The sequence below is a fragment of the Hylobates moloch genome, unplaced genomic scaffold, assembly GCF_009828535.3.
Source record: "Hylobates moloch isolate HMO894 unplaced genomic scaffold, HMol_V3 SCAFFOLD_12, whole genome shotgun sequence".
NCBI lineage: Eukaryota > Metazoa > Chordata > Mammalia > Primates > Hylobatidae > Hylobates > Hylobates moloch.
The window spans coordinates 43712640-43727691 of record NW_026652287.1 but is presented as its reverse complement, the minus strand read 5'-3'; the positions used below and the strand labels follow the sequence as shown (position 1 = coordinate 43727691).

The 15052-nt window shown below is 53.4% G+C and overlaps 1 protein-coding gene across 7 annotated transcripts in view; it reads right to left on the bottom strand.

Annotated features, from left to right (window-relative positions):
• Positions 1–15052, bottom strand: part of DNM2 (dynamin 2) — a 115418-nt gene that overhangs the window by 60325 nt on the left and 40041 nt on the right. For all 7 annotated transcript variants that reach the window (XM_032169676.2, XM_032169679.2, XM_032169682.2 and 4 more), the window contains exons 2-3: positions 13897–13970; positions 279–428 (exon numbers count right to left, since the gene is read on the bottom strand). In XM_032169676.2, the coding sequence (XP_032025567.1) occupies positions 279–428; positions 13897–13970 (224 nt within the window). The remainder of the gene's footprint in view (positions 1–278; positions 429–13896; positions 13971–15052) is intronic.

Sequence of the window (15052 nt, the reverse complement as noted above, 5' to 3'; positions counted from 1 at the left end):
TGGTGGCTGCCCTTGGTAAAATGGGGAAACAGCTGCAATCCCCCACCACTCCAAACAACTTCCTGGCATGCTCTTTCTTCAAGCTGAGACAGAGGTCTGGGTACTACATACCTAGCACAAGTGGGAAGATACAGATCAGGGGGCTATGTGCGTGTGAATATCAACTGTTTGTGAATGGGCACATGCTACCCATGAGTGGAAGTACACAGGCTCACTCATGGCACTGTCCATGAATGACCAGAAATGGTGGGTGATGGGTCCCCACCCGTGCTGCCTACCGTGTGGCGAGTAGACTCGAAGGTTGATGGGCACTGGGGAGATGCCTTTGTTGGTCCCCGTGACCCTGTCGGTCTCTGCTTCAATCTCCTGCCGGACTTCATCAAAGTCTGTAAACTTTTTGGACTTGCAGTGCAAAAACTCGGCATATTCTAGAAAGAGAAGAGAGATGCTGAAAATGAGAAAGAGCTGTGGGCAGGGTGCGCATGGACTGTGGGGAGAAATGCTTTGTTGAATGAAAGTAATGACCCAGGCTGGGTGCAGTGGCTCACACCTGTAATCCCAGCACTTTGGGAGGGAAAGGGGTGGATCACAAGATCAGGAGATTCAGACCATCTTGGCTGACATGGTGAAACCCTGTCTCTACTAAAATACAAAAAATCAGCTGGGCGTGGTGGCACACGCCTGTAGTCCCAGCTACTCAGGAGGCTGAGGCAGGATAATTGCTTGAACCCAGGAGGCGGAGGTTGTAGTGAGCCGAGATCACGCCACTGCACTCCAGCCTGGGAGACAGAGCAAGGCTCCGTCTCAAAAAAAAATAATAAAAATAAATAAAGAAAATAAAATAAAAAAGAAAATAATGACCCAGTCATTGTCACCCTAGGAATTTGGGAGTGAGAGATTCATTTTCAGGACAAGGGTCTTGGGGGGAGGCGGGGGTTCCTATAGACTGAATAGACTGAGCCTCTTTCCAGATCCTGAAGATTACATTCCCATGTGGCACTTTGCAAACTATTAATATACGTCATGACATATTATGAACATCCCCCCCCCAAAAAATCAACAGGTAGACATGACCAATGACCAAAGTTTCTTTAGTTTTTTTGTTTTGTTTTTTACAGGCAGGATCTCGCTGTGTCACCCAGGCTGGCGTGCAGTGGTGTGATCACAGATGGCTGCAGCCTTGAACTCCTGGGCTCAGGTAATCCCCCTGCCTCAGCCTCCTAAAGCACTGGGATTACAGGCATGTGCCACCATGCCCAGCCATTTATTTGTTGATCAACTGATGAACAGAAGAGGAAGTACCATGATACATCACCCAGAGAGAGGGTGAGTCCATTTGATTAAAGTGATGCTGCAGAGCCTTCCTTGCTGTGGGTCCCAGTCAAGGGAGTTCGATGCCCAAGTCCTTGTGGGACCATGGTCCACCAGCACATTCCAGCTCCACAAAATCCCCAGGGGTATTTCCCATGGCACTCACTTGTCCTTCTTCCCCAAGGAGCCCAAAAGGTATAGGGAAGGGGCACCCCCCCGCCTCCTCAGAGCTGGTTTTGCATCTTTCCTTCTCCCCCTGGCTATTCAAGAGGGTCCCCTACCTAGATACAAACCCTCCAGAAATGCTTTCTGGGTATAACCCAGAATGTATATAAGACCTGGGGGTAACTGAAAGCCACAGCAAGACTGAGATGAAGGAGAACAAAATAAGTAACCGACAAGCAGTGTAGGTCCCACCAGGAAACCAGAGAAATCCAGTCCCGAATAACAGATTCAGGACAAAGCAAATATAAGGCATGTTCATCACGGAAGGTGGCTGCTGAGTACACAGGTATCCACTGTACAAAGCCTTGACATTTCCAGATGTTCTAATTTTCAGAGTAAAACGTTGGGGAGGGGAGATCCCCAAAGCTCAGAGATCACAGCTACTGTAGTGATGCTAAAAATAAGGGGGGAAGGCCGGGCGCGGTGGCTCACGCTTGTAATCCCAGCACTTTGGGAGGCCGAGGCGGGCGGATCACGAGGTCAGGAGATCAAGACCATGGTGAAACCCCGTCTCTACTAAAAATACAAAAAATTAGCCGGGCGTGGTGGCGGGCGCCTGTAGTCCCAGCTACTCGGAGAGGCTGAGGCAGGAGAATGGCATGAACCTGGGAGGCGGAGGTTGCAGTGAGCCGAGATCGCGCCACTGCACTCCAGCCTGGGTGACAGAGCGAGACTCTGTCTCAAAAAAAAAAAAATAAAAAATAAGGGGGAAATGGCTGGGCACAGTGGCTCATGCCTATTATCCAGCACTGTGGGAGGCTGAGGAGGGTGGATCACTTAAGCCCAGGAGTTCAAGACTGGCCTGGGCGACACAGCGAGACCCCGTCTCTACAGAAATTTAAAAAATTAGCCAGGCATGTTGGTGCACACCTGTAGTTCCAGCTACTTGGGAAGCTGATATGGTCTGCCTGTGTGTCCCCACCCAAATCTCATCTTGTAGCTCCCATAATTCCCTTGTGTTGTGGCAGGGACCCAGTGGGAGATCAATGAATCATGGGGGCAGGTCTTTCCTGTGCTATTCTCGTGATAGTGCGTAAGTCTCACGAGATCTGATGGTTTTTAAAACGGGAGTTGCCCTGCAGACGCTCTCTCACTCTCTTTGCCTTCCGTATAATATGTGACTTGCTCCTCCTTGCCTTCCGCCATGATTGTGAGGCTTCTCCAGCCCAGCTGTGTGGAACTGTAACTCCATTAAACCTCTTTCTTTTGTAAATTGCCCAGTCTCAAATACGTCTTTATCAGCAGCATGAAAACGCATTAATATTGGCTGAAGTGGAAGGATCATTTGAGCCAGGAGCTGGAGGTTGCAGTGAGCTATGATCTATGATCACACCACTGCATTCTAGCCTGGCGACAGAGCAAGACACTGTCTCAAAAAGAAAAATAAAGAAAGAAAGCGGTAATAAGTCACACTGGCAAAGAGGTCAGAGACCTGACCCACCGCAGAGATACGAAGATGTGCACTGCCCTGTCGTTTTTAAGAGCAAAAAAACGAAAATGGCCTCAACGTCCACCAGGAGGAGACGTGGCGACGTGAATAACACAGCCATGCCATAAACTGCCTCAAGCAAAGGCAAAAAGGGAGATGAACGCCCAGCCAGGTCTAGAATCTTCAAGGCAGAAAGAAGAGTGTGAGGAGTTTCACCATCCCATCATGGCAACCGAAGAAACTACGGCACTCTGGCCAGGCCCTGCGTGTGGTCCCGTTGCGCCTCACAAGTCCCTTGACAGGTAGGCATCTCTAAGATCCCCATTTCAAAGATAAGGAAACTGAGGCCCAGAGAGGTTAAGGGCCTTGGGCCAAGTTCTGTGATGGAGCTGGGACTTGGAACTCAGAAATTCTGGCTTCAGGTAGTGGCTCCTAAGCCAGATAGCCTTTGTGAGGCCACTGGAAGGAACTTCGCCTCTTCGAAATTCTCTGCAGGGTCAGGGGGAGACTCAGTGGGCTCCGATGACTGAGGACCGTGTCCAGCACAGGCACTGGCCACCCAGATCAGAGGCAATGAGGACGTCTGCTGGAGGATTCAGGATCCCCACCCCCACCCCCAGCCCTGCTATCAGCTGACCCAGTTCCCAAGGACAGTTACGCTCCAGCCTTCTGCAGGGACAAGGGGAAACACTCGGCCGCTCTTCCTGTAGCAGCCACTAAAAATGGAACAGCTCCCAACCCCCCACAGCAAATCTCAGTTCTCTTCTGGCTCCAGGACCCCAGCTTAGCCCCGAAAGAGACCATCTCCCTTCAAAGAGTGCAAGGGGACATGGCGTGGAAGATGGGCTGGTGGCAAGGACACAGGCCCTCTCCCCAGCAGGCCTCTGCCCCACCAAGTGTGGTGTCTACAAAGCCCAGCCCCACCTCCTCCTACTCCTGGGCCTGCCTGGCTACCAACTCTCCCAGGAAGACTTCCCTGAGTGGGGCATCTTGGCCTCTTCCTCATCAGAGCCGGCTCCCTTTGGATTGTATTGATGGGGCCAGGACCTGCGGCTCCAGCACCCCAGACCCCAGCATGTGCTGGCAGCATGCTATGTGCAGTAATGAGCTCAGTCTAGTCAGAAGGTCTGCCCAGGTCTCAGTCTACTGATCTATAAAATGCGCATCATAACAGGCTGTATGAGGACTCAGAGTCAATACCTGCACAGGAAGAGCAGAGCCAGCACAGCTATGGTCTGAGCAGCTGGTGGGCAGAAGGCCCCAAGGAATGATGTGGCAAAGAGAGCGCTGGGGCAGTGGGCGCCATCGATCCCCCAGCACACACAGGCAGGAGCCCAGAGAGGGCAAGCTACTCTCTCAAGTCACACAGCATCCCCACCTCCTGCAGGTCTCTCCCCCCACAGCAACTGCTCCACCCAGTCCCCTCCTCCCCTGCCTTCGTTTCCCCATAACACTTACTACCATCTGACAAAGGGTGAGAAGAAGTCAATATAGAGCGCTTTACTTTGAATGTCCATGCCACCAGGGAAGGGACGCCCATCTGCCTTGGTCATTGCTGTGTCCCCAAGGGCACACTCATGCATGTTAGGTGGGAAAATGGAGGTTCTGCCTGCCCAGCTGCCACAGGCTTCAGGGGACATTTACAACCCCCCGCCCCCAGCAAGCTGAATCTAGGTGTCTGAGCTGCAAAAGGTTCTCCCAGAACCTCAGGCCATCCCCCAACGCAGGGACCAGGAAACGGGCCCAGGAAGGACCACCTGCCTAACCCAAGTCCGTGCGGTCAGGGGCAGCCACGAGATGGGGCTGGAACCAGGCGGCCAGACCCACACGCCAGACTTTGGAGCACAGCACTTTCCCCGGTTGTCACATGCAGGCTGGGAACCAACAGGGGATCAGAGAAGACAAGAGCTGTTTTTTTTTTTTTTTTTTTTTTTTTTTGAGACAGAGTTTTGCTCTGTCACCCAGGCTGGAGTGTAGTGGTGCGATCTCGGCTCACTGCAAGCTCCGCCTCCTGGGTTCATGCCATTCTCCTGCCTTAGCCTCCTAAGTAGCTGGGACGACAGGCACCCGCCACCACGCCTGAGCTAATTTTTTTGTATTTTTTAGTGGAGACGGGGTTTCACAGTGTTAGCCAGGATGGTCTCGATCTCCTGACCTTGTGATCCACCCGCCTCAGCCTCCCAAAGTGCTGGGATTACAGGTGTGAGCCACTACGCCTGGTCAGCAGGGGCTGTTCTTTGTGATCTCTCCTCCAAGATCCTTCTGCTGTCGGCCAACCCCTCCATGCGGGCGAAGGATATGGACAGCAGGTGCCAGAAAACCGTGGTTTCTTCCCTAGTGGGTCACTGAGCAACAGAACCACACAAGAGAAAAAGGCCCAGGCACCGACCAGGTCCGCCCCAGCTGCCTGCCTTTCTTCACAGGGCTCCCTGGCATGGTGGAAGTAAATGCTGAATGCCAGGTCAACAAAGGTTTTTTGTTTGTTTGTTTGTTTTGAGACTGAGTCTTGCTCTGTCACTCAGGCTAGAGTGCAGTGGTGAAATCTCGGCTCACTGCAACCTCTGCCTCCCCGGTTCAAGCTATTCTCGTACCCTGGCCTCCCAAGTAACTGGGATTATAGGCGCATATCACCACACCGGGCTAATTTGTATATTTTTAGTAAAGACGAGGTTTCACCATGTTGGCCAGGCTGGTCTCAAACTCCAGACCTCAGGTTATCTGCCCGCCTCGGCCTCCCAAAGTGCTGGGATTACAGGCGTGAGCCATCACGCCCAGCCCAATAGAGGTTTAAAAGCTTCCACCAGGCTGAGCGCAGTGGCCCATGCCTATAACTCCAGCACTTTGGGAGGCTGAAGTGGGAGAATCATTGGAGGCCAGCCTGGGCAACATAGCAAGATCCTACATCTACAAAAAAAATTTAAAAATTAGCTGGGCGTGGTGGCGCAAGCCTGTAGTTCCAGCTACATGGGTGTGTGAGGTGGGAGGATGGCTTGAGCCCGGAAGGTTGAAGCTGCAGTGAGCTGTGATCACGCCACTGCACTCCAGCCTGGATGACAAGGGGAGGCCAGAGACCCTGTCTCAAAACAATGACAAAAAGAGAAATAGAGCGGAGGGCCTAGCCTGGGGCTCTGGAGCGCTGCATGCGCTCAAGTGCTGGAGATGAGATGATTTTTTTTTTTTAATTTTTTTTTTAACAATCCACTGGCCCAAAGAATCAGTCAGAGGCCTTAACAATGAGTTCCCTGTCAACTTGTCCACAGCAGCCGAGGCCCAGCCACCAAGCCACTGAGCCACCCCTGGCTCTGCCTGTCCCGGTCCCTGCCATCAAGCTGCACCCCACAGCCACCCTCTACAGACAGGACATTTTCAGATACCAAAGCCTGTTCCTCCAATTCCTCGGCAAACTGCAAAGCATTTTGATAGCTCCACACACACCCCCACTGTCACCAGGCACCCTGAGCCAGGAGGGCTCCCTGGGAGGAGGGTCAGCCCGGGCCCCCTCTGAGAGGTTCGAAGCTGGCATGTGATCAGGCCCTGGGGACTCCGAGGGACCCAGCCTGGCGCACAGCAGGAATAAAGGATTAAACTGGGCGGTCATCCAGCAATCACGATGCCAAGGCCAGGGAGTCAGCCGTCCTCGCCCACCACAGGGCCTCCTAACTGTGGGCCCATTGGTTGCACTTGTGGGTTTTTCCTGAGAGAGGTTCTGCCTCCCTCCAAGCCTGTGTCCCCTACTGAAGCTGGAGCTCTGAGACAGCAGGGACTTGGTGTGATCACAGTTCCCCCTAGCATCTTGTATACAGCAGCTGCTTAATTAAACTCCATGAAAAAAGAATCTGTGCTTTAACCTAGGAGGACATCACTCCCAGGAACCCCCAACTGGGGCCCCACTGTGCTAAACAGTCAATCCCCTGCACCTCAGGCCCTTTGAGAAGGTGTCCCCAGAAGGGAGCCACAAGTGCAAGCTGCCACCTTCTCAGGGTCTGGGGGCCTGGGACATGAAGAAGCAGCCCCTTGCCAGAGGCCATAGTCACCTCTGGCCTGGTGACCCTGGAGGTCTTTGGAGCCTCTTGTTTCCAAGGAGCTTTTGGAGCCTCAGAGTGACCGAAGGCCCTTGGTCAGAGAATGGCCCTCCCTATCTTCAAAGCACACTGCTCACATGCCTGCTGGCACTGTTTAAGAATTTTGAAATGCCCAGGTCCTGCTGGGAAGACCTGCCTTTAGCCCGACAGACAAGACAGCAGGGTTTGGGGAGGTGAGGAGAGGGAGAGAGGGAGGAGAGTTTTCGGGGTGCCTGATGGTTTCACAGCCTAGCGACATCCAGCTCCAGGTTCCTACCCTTCTCTCAGCACCTCAGTTTCCCCAAAATGCAATGACACAGAACCCAGTGCCAGGGCTCCCATACGACTGCGATCAAATCCCACCAGGAGCATACAGGCGGCTCAGCTGTTAGTCTCAGGGAACCCTCAGGGGCTGGGCTAGGGTCCCAGTGCTTTGCACACTGGGGCTCTGCCCTGGATCTTCTCACCGTTCCCCCAGCAAAGAACACAATGACCAGGCTGGCCCTGAAGACAAGGAGAGGAGATCTGCCTTTCCCAAACCTGGCGTTGGCAGGCATGACCACGGGGAACAACTTGGGGATCAGCCACCGCCAGGAGACCCTAGCTACCACGCCAGCAGGCAGGATCCACTCATGCAGGACTTTTGAGAGCCTTCAGCAGACCAAGAAGTTGGCACAGCACACAACACTTCTCATGCCCATTTAGCCCTTGAGTTCTCTCTAATCCGAGGCAATACGCAAACATCTCCCAGTCCGGGACACATTGCCACTGGGAAGGTGACAGCCTGGGCCGGCATCCCAGCCAGCCCACAGCCTGACGCACGCCAGCTTGGTCTGCTCTCTAGATACAAGGCTGCAGATGGAATGAATGGCAGAGCGATGGGCCAGGCTCTACCAGGGGAAGGTGCTTTGTAAAGTAACCCCCATCACTTCCCGCCCAGTAGGCAAGAAGGGGCACAGCACCAGCCCTTTGAGCTCGTTCACTCGGCCATACCTGCCGAGCACCTGCTCGGCGCCAGGCCCTGTGCTGGGCAGAGCTGATCTGCATGCCTGCCCTCATGTGCTGGCGCAGAGAGTCCATTAAGAAAAAACAAGAACAGGATAACTCGTGCTGTCGGGCAACGAAGGCGGCAAGTGACCAGGTGCGGGTGAGCAGCAGAGACAGCAGCATGTAGGGAATAGGGCGTTCCAGGCAGGCAGCACAGTGAGCACAAAGGCCCAGCAGTGGGAACCAGCAAGCTGGGCCTGAGAATGAGGAAGGAGATGGATGGTGGCAGTGGCTGGGGACCAGGAGAAGGTGAGGTCCCAGAGACCGGCAAGGGCCACAAGGCCTTGAGAAGGAGGCTCGATTTGATTCTGAGGCCAATGGGAAGCCCTGGAGCCAGGAGACATCTATTCCTTGGTTCCGGTGAGCACACCAAAGGCCAGTTCAAGGCCAAGGGCAGTGGGGAGGGGTGGCTCACAGGGCCTCGCTGTGCAAATTCCACACAGGAACAGTCCCAGGCACCCAGAGTTTACGGGGCTGCTTCCCAATGAGGGCAGGGTTCACCCATGGGCCACCAAACTTCCTGGTGGTTGTGGTTTTAGGTAATGTTTAAACTTCTATGGCTAGAAGTTATGGTTCACTGGGGATGGTTGGAACGAGGGCAAGCCGTGGGAACCAGAGGGGATGTGGGCCGCGCCCTGGGGGCCCTGTCTTTGAACATCAGACCCCATAGGAAGAGACAGCCATACCACAGCCAATGGGGTGCCATGGCCACGATGGCAACGCCACCATCACCCCCATTTTACAGATGAAGCCACCAAGGCACAGAGAGGGAAGTCACTTTAATAAGTCCCGGGCCAGTAAAGGGTGGCAGCCTGGTTCTCAGTTTGGTCACAGAGAGCCAGCTTCCAATCCCTAGGAGCCACGTGGTCTGGTGTATACCCCACAAGGCCCCGCCGGCCCCAGCAATCACTGATGCCCGCAATGTGTTCATTTTCCTCTCCTCTTAGTAGGGCGTCCTACCTCCCACCCACCTCCCCCAGCCAGGGTGCTGATGCTGCTTCATGCCTCGCCTGGAAGACAGTCTAGACTGCCTGGCATCTGCTGGCACCACCAGGGCCAGGCCCCCATCACCTCTTGCCTGGCGCCATGCCAGCCCCCTATCCCCCACTCCCCACTTGCATTCTGGTCCCTGACTGTCTCTCCTGAACATGGCAGCCAGTGGTCTCCCCCCATCATGCATGCCACCCCAGCTCCCACTCCCTGAATCCTCAACATGCCTGCCAGTCCCAGTCCCTCCTGCCTTCTGGCCCTCCCCAGCCTCACTGCCTCCCCACACCGCTTTGCTAATGCTGTTTCCCTACCTAGAATGTTCTCTCTGGGCACCCAACCCCAAGGTGAATCCAACAGACACTCACAGGCTGGGGCTCGGGGGCTGGGACCACACCAGGTGTTCACACTGCCTCCCTGGAGATCAGCTAAGGCCCAGCACCAAGTGGCCACCTACTTGGAGCAATAAGAGATGGGAGCCTGGCCGGGTGCAGGGGCTCACCCCTGTCATCCCAGCATTTTGGGAGGCTGAGATGGGAGGACCGCTTGAGCCCAGGAGTTCAAGACCAGCCTGGTCAACACAGCAAGACTTCTCAATTTAAAAATCTGCCAGGCACGGTAGCTCATGCCTGCAATCTCAGCCCTTTGGGAGGCCAAGGTGGGCAGATCACTTGAGGCCAGGAGTTCAAGACCAGCCTGGCCAATGTGGTAAAACCCTGTCTCTACTAAAAATACAAAAATTAGCCGGGCGGGGTGGTGTGCGCCTATAGTCCCAGCTATTTGGGAGGCTAAGGCAGAAGAATTGCTTGAACCTGGGAGGTGGAGGTTGCAGTGAGCCAAGATCGTGCCACTGCACCCCAGCCTGGGCCATAGAGCAGAACCTTGTCTAAAAAAAAAAAAAAAAAAAAAGGGCCGGGCACGGTGGCTCATACCTGTAATCCCAGCACTTTGGGAGGCCAAGGCGGGTGGATCATGAGATTAGGAGATCGAGACCATCCTGGTTAACACGATGAAACCCCGTCTCTACTAAAAATACAAAAAAATTAGCCGGGCGTGATGGTGGGTGCCTATAGTCCCAGCTACTCGGGAGGCTGAAGCAGGAGAATGGCATGAACCCAGGAGGCAGAGCTTGCAGTGAGCCAAGATCGCGCCACAGCACTCCAGCCTGGGTGACAGAGCGAGACACCATCTCAAAAAAAAAAAAAAAAAGAGAGAGAGAGAGACTGAAAATGCCATGATCAGGTGGGGCTGAGGGGTGTAAGCTGGGAGGCAGGAAAGGGCCCCACCCATGTGGGACACCCCTGGAACTCCCTTTTCAACCAGTCCAACAGGATGCAACTATGCATCCACCTCCACCACAGCTGCCACACCCATCCCCCACCTGCCCCCACCCCTTCCAGCACCTACTCCTGCCTCCTTCAGGGCACTGGCCTCAGCACTGGCCCCTGTGGTCCCTTTTCCACCAACAGCCACAGGATCTGGTCAAGTCACACCTTGGCCTAAGGCCACATTCCCCCAAGAGGTGGCTTAAGGGTGAGCTTTAAAGACAATGTTCCCATGTACCCTAAGGCAAGTGGTCAGGAAGCTTCCGCTCCCTGCTCTGTAAGGTGGGGACAGACATCAGGAACCCATCATCCTTCATCCGGGTCAGGCACTGGGCAGGCCTGTGCTCTGTGCTCCCTCCTGGCTGAGGCTCTCTGCCTGCTTCTCTCCCCTCTTCACGGACATGTATTAAATAACGTGTTCTTTAAGGCTAACAAGGTGGTGTTATTGTCATCACTGTCCAGACAGGAAATGCGGTGGCAGTCCCTCCCTAGGAGCCGCGTTGGGAACCTGGGCAGTCTCCGCTCCAAGCCTAAACCAAGCAGGGCAGGCTCTCCCAGTGGTGTGGCCAGTGACTAGCAGCATCACCAGGGACTCATTAAAAATGCAGTTTGCAGCCAGGTGCGGTGGCTCACGCCTGTAATCCCAGCACTTTGGGAGGCTGAGGCGGGTGGATCATGAGATCAGGAGATCGAGACCATCCTGGCTAACATGGTGAAACCCCGTCTCTACTAAAAATACAAAAAATTAGCTGGGCGTGGTGGCGGGCGCCTGTAGTCCCAGCTACTCGGGAGGCTGAGGCAGGAGAATCGCTTGAACCCAGGAGGCGGAGCTTGCAGTGAGCCGAGATCACGCCACTGCACTCCAGCCTGGGCGACAGAGTGAGACTCCGTCTCAAAAAAAAAAAAAAAAAAAAAAAATGCAGTTTGCGGCCGGACCCAGTGGCTCACGCCTGTAATCTCAGCACTTTGGGAGGCCGAGGCGGGCAGATAACTTGAGTTCAGGAGTTCCAGACCAGCCTGGCCAACATGGTGAAGCTCCGTCTCTCCTAAACATACAAAAAATTAGCCGGGCGTGGTAGCTCGTGCTTGTAGTCCCAGATGCTCAGGAGGCTGAGGCATGAGAATAGCTTGAACTTGAAAGGCGGAGGTTGCAGTGAGCCAAGATCACCCGCCACTATACTCCAGCTTGGGTGACAGAGCGAGACTCCGTCATAACATAACATAACATAACATAACATAACATAACATAACATAACATAACATAACATAACATAACATAACATTATGCAGTTTGCACATCTGTCCCCCATCCTGCTCAATGGGAAACAGAAAACTACCAAGACTGATTTCCGTAGTGACTCTCAGGACTCTGGGGCTACCCATTCCTGGCACAGCTGATTGGATGCCTGAACCCAGAGGTGGCAGCCCATTGGCCCATCGGTGGCATACGAAATGGCAGAGCTCATAAAGAAGAGGTGGTGGGCCAATCGGCTGCTGTCTCTCACTGGAGACACGCCTTCTCGCCAGGTTGGGCGGGGACAGAGGATGAAAGTGAGGAGGCTTGGGAGGCCAAGCTGAGAGCTGGCGTTGAGGTCAGATCTGCCCGGATGCAGGTCCCAGATCTGGGGCCCACTGGAAAGGCAGGCAAAATGGCTAAGCCTCAGTTTCCCCATCTATAGAATGGGGGGTGTGTGTCAGCTGCCTTCCCAGTGTGAGAGTGTTTAAAAGGGCCGCAAGGAGACATTAACACAAACTGTGTTGAACGCCCAGAGCTGATATTCCAGATTAGCAGGGAAGGGGTAAGGAGACCCTTACCTCTCCTGGGTCTAGCTTCTGACCCAAGATCCTTCCCAAGGAGGCCCGAGGGGGTTTCCAGCTGGGATACACGCCCACCTCATGTCAGCCTCGGGTGGGAAGAATAGAAATACACTGAGACCAGGGAAGGAAAGAACAGGAAAAAATCCACACATAGGCCATACTATATTCAACAGGCTGGGTCTCCCTAAAAGTCAAAGTCTGATTAAAAAGCAATGGCGGCCGGGTGCGGTGGCTCCCTGTAATCCCAGCGCTTTAGGAGGGCGAAGTGGGCGGATCACGAGGTCAAGAGATCGAGACCAGTCTGGCCAACATGGTGAAATCCCATCTCTACTAAAAATACAAAAATTAGCCAGATATGGTGACACACACCTGTAGTCCCGGCTACTCGGGAGGCTGAGGCAGGAAAATCACCTGAACCCAGGAGGTGGATGTTGCAGTGAGCCGAGATCACGCCACTGCATTCCATCCTGGCGACACAGCAAGACTTCGTCTCAAAAAATAAATAAATTAATTAATAAAATTAAAAAAAAAAGCAATGGTGAAGGGCCGGCGTGATGGTTCATGCCTATAATCCCAGCACTGTGGAAAGCTGAGGCAGGAGGATTGCTTGAGGCCAGGAGTTCAAGATCTGCCTGGGTAACACAACCCCCACCTCTACAAAAAAAAAAAAAAATCAGCTGGGTGTGGTGGTGTGTGCAACTGTAATCCTAGCTACCCGAGAGGCTGATGGGGGAGGATGGGAGGATTGCTTGGGCCCAGGTGGTCGAGGCTGCAGTGAGCTATGACTACACCACTGCACAGCCTGGGGAACAGAGTGAGACCCTGTCTCTTAAAAAAAATTTAAAAAGTGATTATGGGGAGGCTGCTTTAATGAAAAGAGAAGAAGAGATTACAAAAGAGTATAGCATGGGATTGAGCAGAGCAGCTATAAAACCAGCCAGATATCTGGGGGACAACTGGTGACATGCTGAGTAGAAACTGGGACGTGGATGACATGCAGGAATGACTCATTCTCTGGGGTATGGTGCTGGGACTTTGTAGACAGGTGTCTTTATTGCATGGGGAGGTGCACTGGGGCATGAAGGATGGATGTGTCACCACATCTGCTACTGACTTTGAAAGCGTTCAGCAAAATCGGGTTATCTATAACACATGAAAAGCATACATGGGGCCGGTGCAGTGGCTCATGCCCGTAATCCCAGCACTTTGGGAGGCAGAAGTGAGAGGGTCACTTGAGGTCAGGAGTTCAAGACCAGCCTGGCCAACAGGGTGAAACCCTGTCTCTACTAAAAATACAAAAAAATAAGCCGGTCATGGTGGGTCACGCCTGTAATCCCAGCTACTTGGGAGGCTGAAGCGGGAGAATTGCTGGAACCCGGGAGGCGGAGGTTGCAGTGAGCCAAGATCGCATCACTGTACTCCAGCCTGGGTGACAGAGTGAGACTCTGTCTCAAAAAAAAAGAAAAAAGAAAGCACACATGGCACCTGGCATTCTGGTCACAGCTGAGGGCTTGCAGTGTGGGTTTGTAAGTGTTCACTGAGCCGTTTTTCAACTTCCTCACACACGTGGAACACGTGAATTCAATGTCCAATGACAGCTCAGGACCCAAGTTCCACCCTCCGCCCCCAGCAACTCCTGGCCACCACACATCCACATCCACTTCCTGCTGAACCTCAGGCCGCCCCACCTTACCTGTTTTTGAGAAGATGAGCTGCAGAATGAGAGGCCGCCGGGTGACGATTCCTGAACCGCGGGGAAGGAAGTCCCTGTGACGGGGGGAAAGGGACAGAAATTACTCACGCGTCCGGATCGAGGGGCAGGAAGTGTGACCACATGTGGTGGAGCAACTCTGTCTTGCAATTTGGGCGACCTCAGCAAAGGCACCAATCCCAGCTGGGCCCTGGGGAATGCTCTGGTCTTGGAGGGTCCTGAGGCCTGAAGAGCTCAGGAGGGTCTGCATGGACGGTCATAGTGACCAGAACCATTTCCCTCTGGCAGGCTGTGCCCCACCCCCCGTACTCCCAGGGGGCCCATTCCCTGGCATGTATTTGTTAAATTTCCCCCATACCCAGGAGATCAACACATTTCCTATGTGTTTTAAATCAACACAATGCCACATGTATATGGGTAAAATACAAGGAAAGTTATTGATGACAAAATAGGATGTGTTTCATGTCCAGAAAAGTCACGTCTACAGAAGCAGAAGGCGGATCAGTGGATACCTGGATGTGGGAACAGGGGTGACTGCCAATGGAGGGGAAGGAGCTTTCTGGGGTGACGAAAACGTTCTACATCTGGACTACAGTGATGTTTACTAAAATTAACTGTAAAAGCCTGGACAAGATAGCAAGACCCCATCTCTACAAAAACTAAACTAAACTAAAATTAGCTGGGTGTGGTGGCCCATGCCTGTGGTCCCAGCTACTAGAGAGGCTGAGAGAGGAGGATGGCATGAGCCCGGGAGGCTGAGGTTGTATTGAGCCATGACTGCACTACTGCACTCCAGCTTGGGCAATAGAGCGAGACTCTGTGAAAAAAAAAAAAAAAAAAGGACTGTAAAATGACTAAAGACCACTAATTCTGAAATGGATCGACTTCGCAGAATGTAAATTACCACTCAACAGAGCTGTTTAAGAAAAATACATATCCTGGCCGTGTGCAGTGGCTCACGCCTGTAATCCCAGCACTCTGGGGAGGCCGAGGTGGGCAGATCACTTGAGGTCAGGAGTTTGAGACCAGCCTGGCCAACATGGTGAAACCCCATCTCTACTAAAAATACAAAAATTATCCAAGTGTGGTGGCACATGCCTGTAATCCCAGCTACTCAGGAGGCTGAGGCAGGAGAATC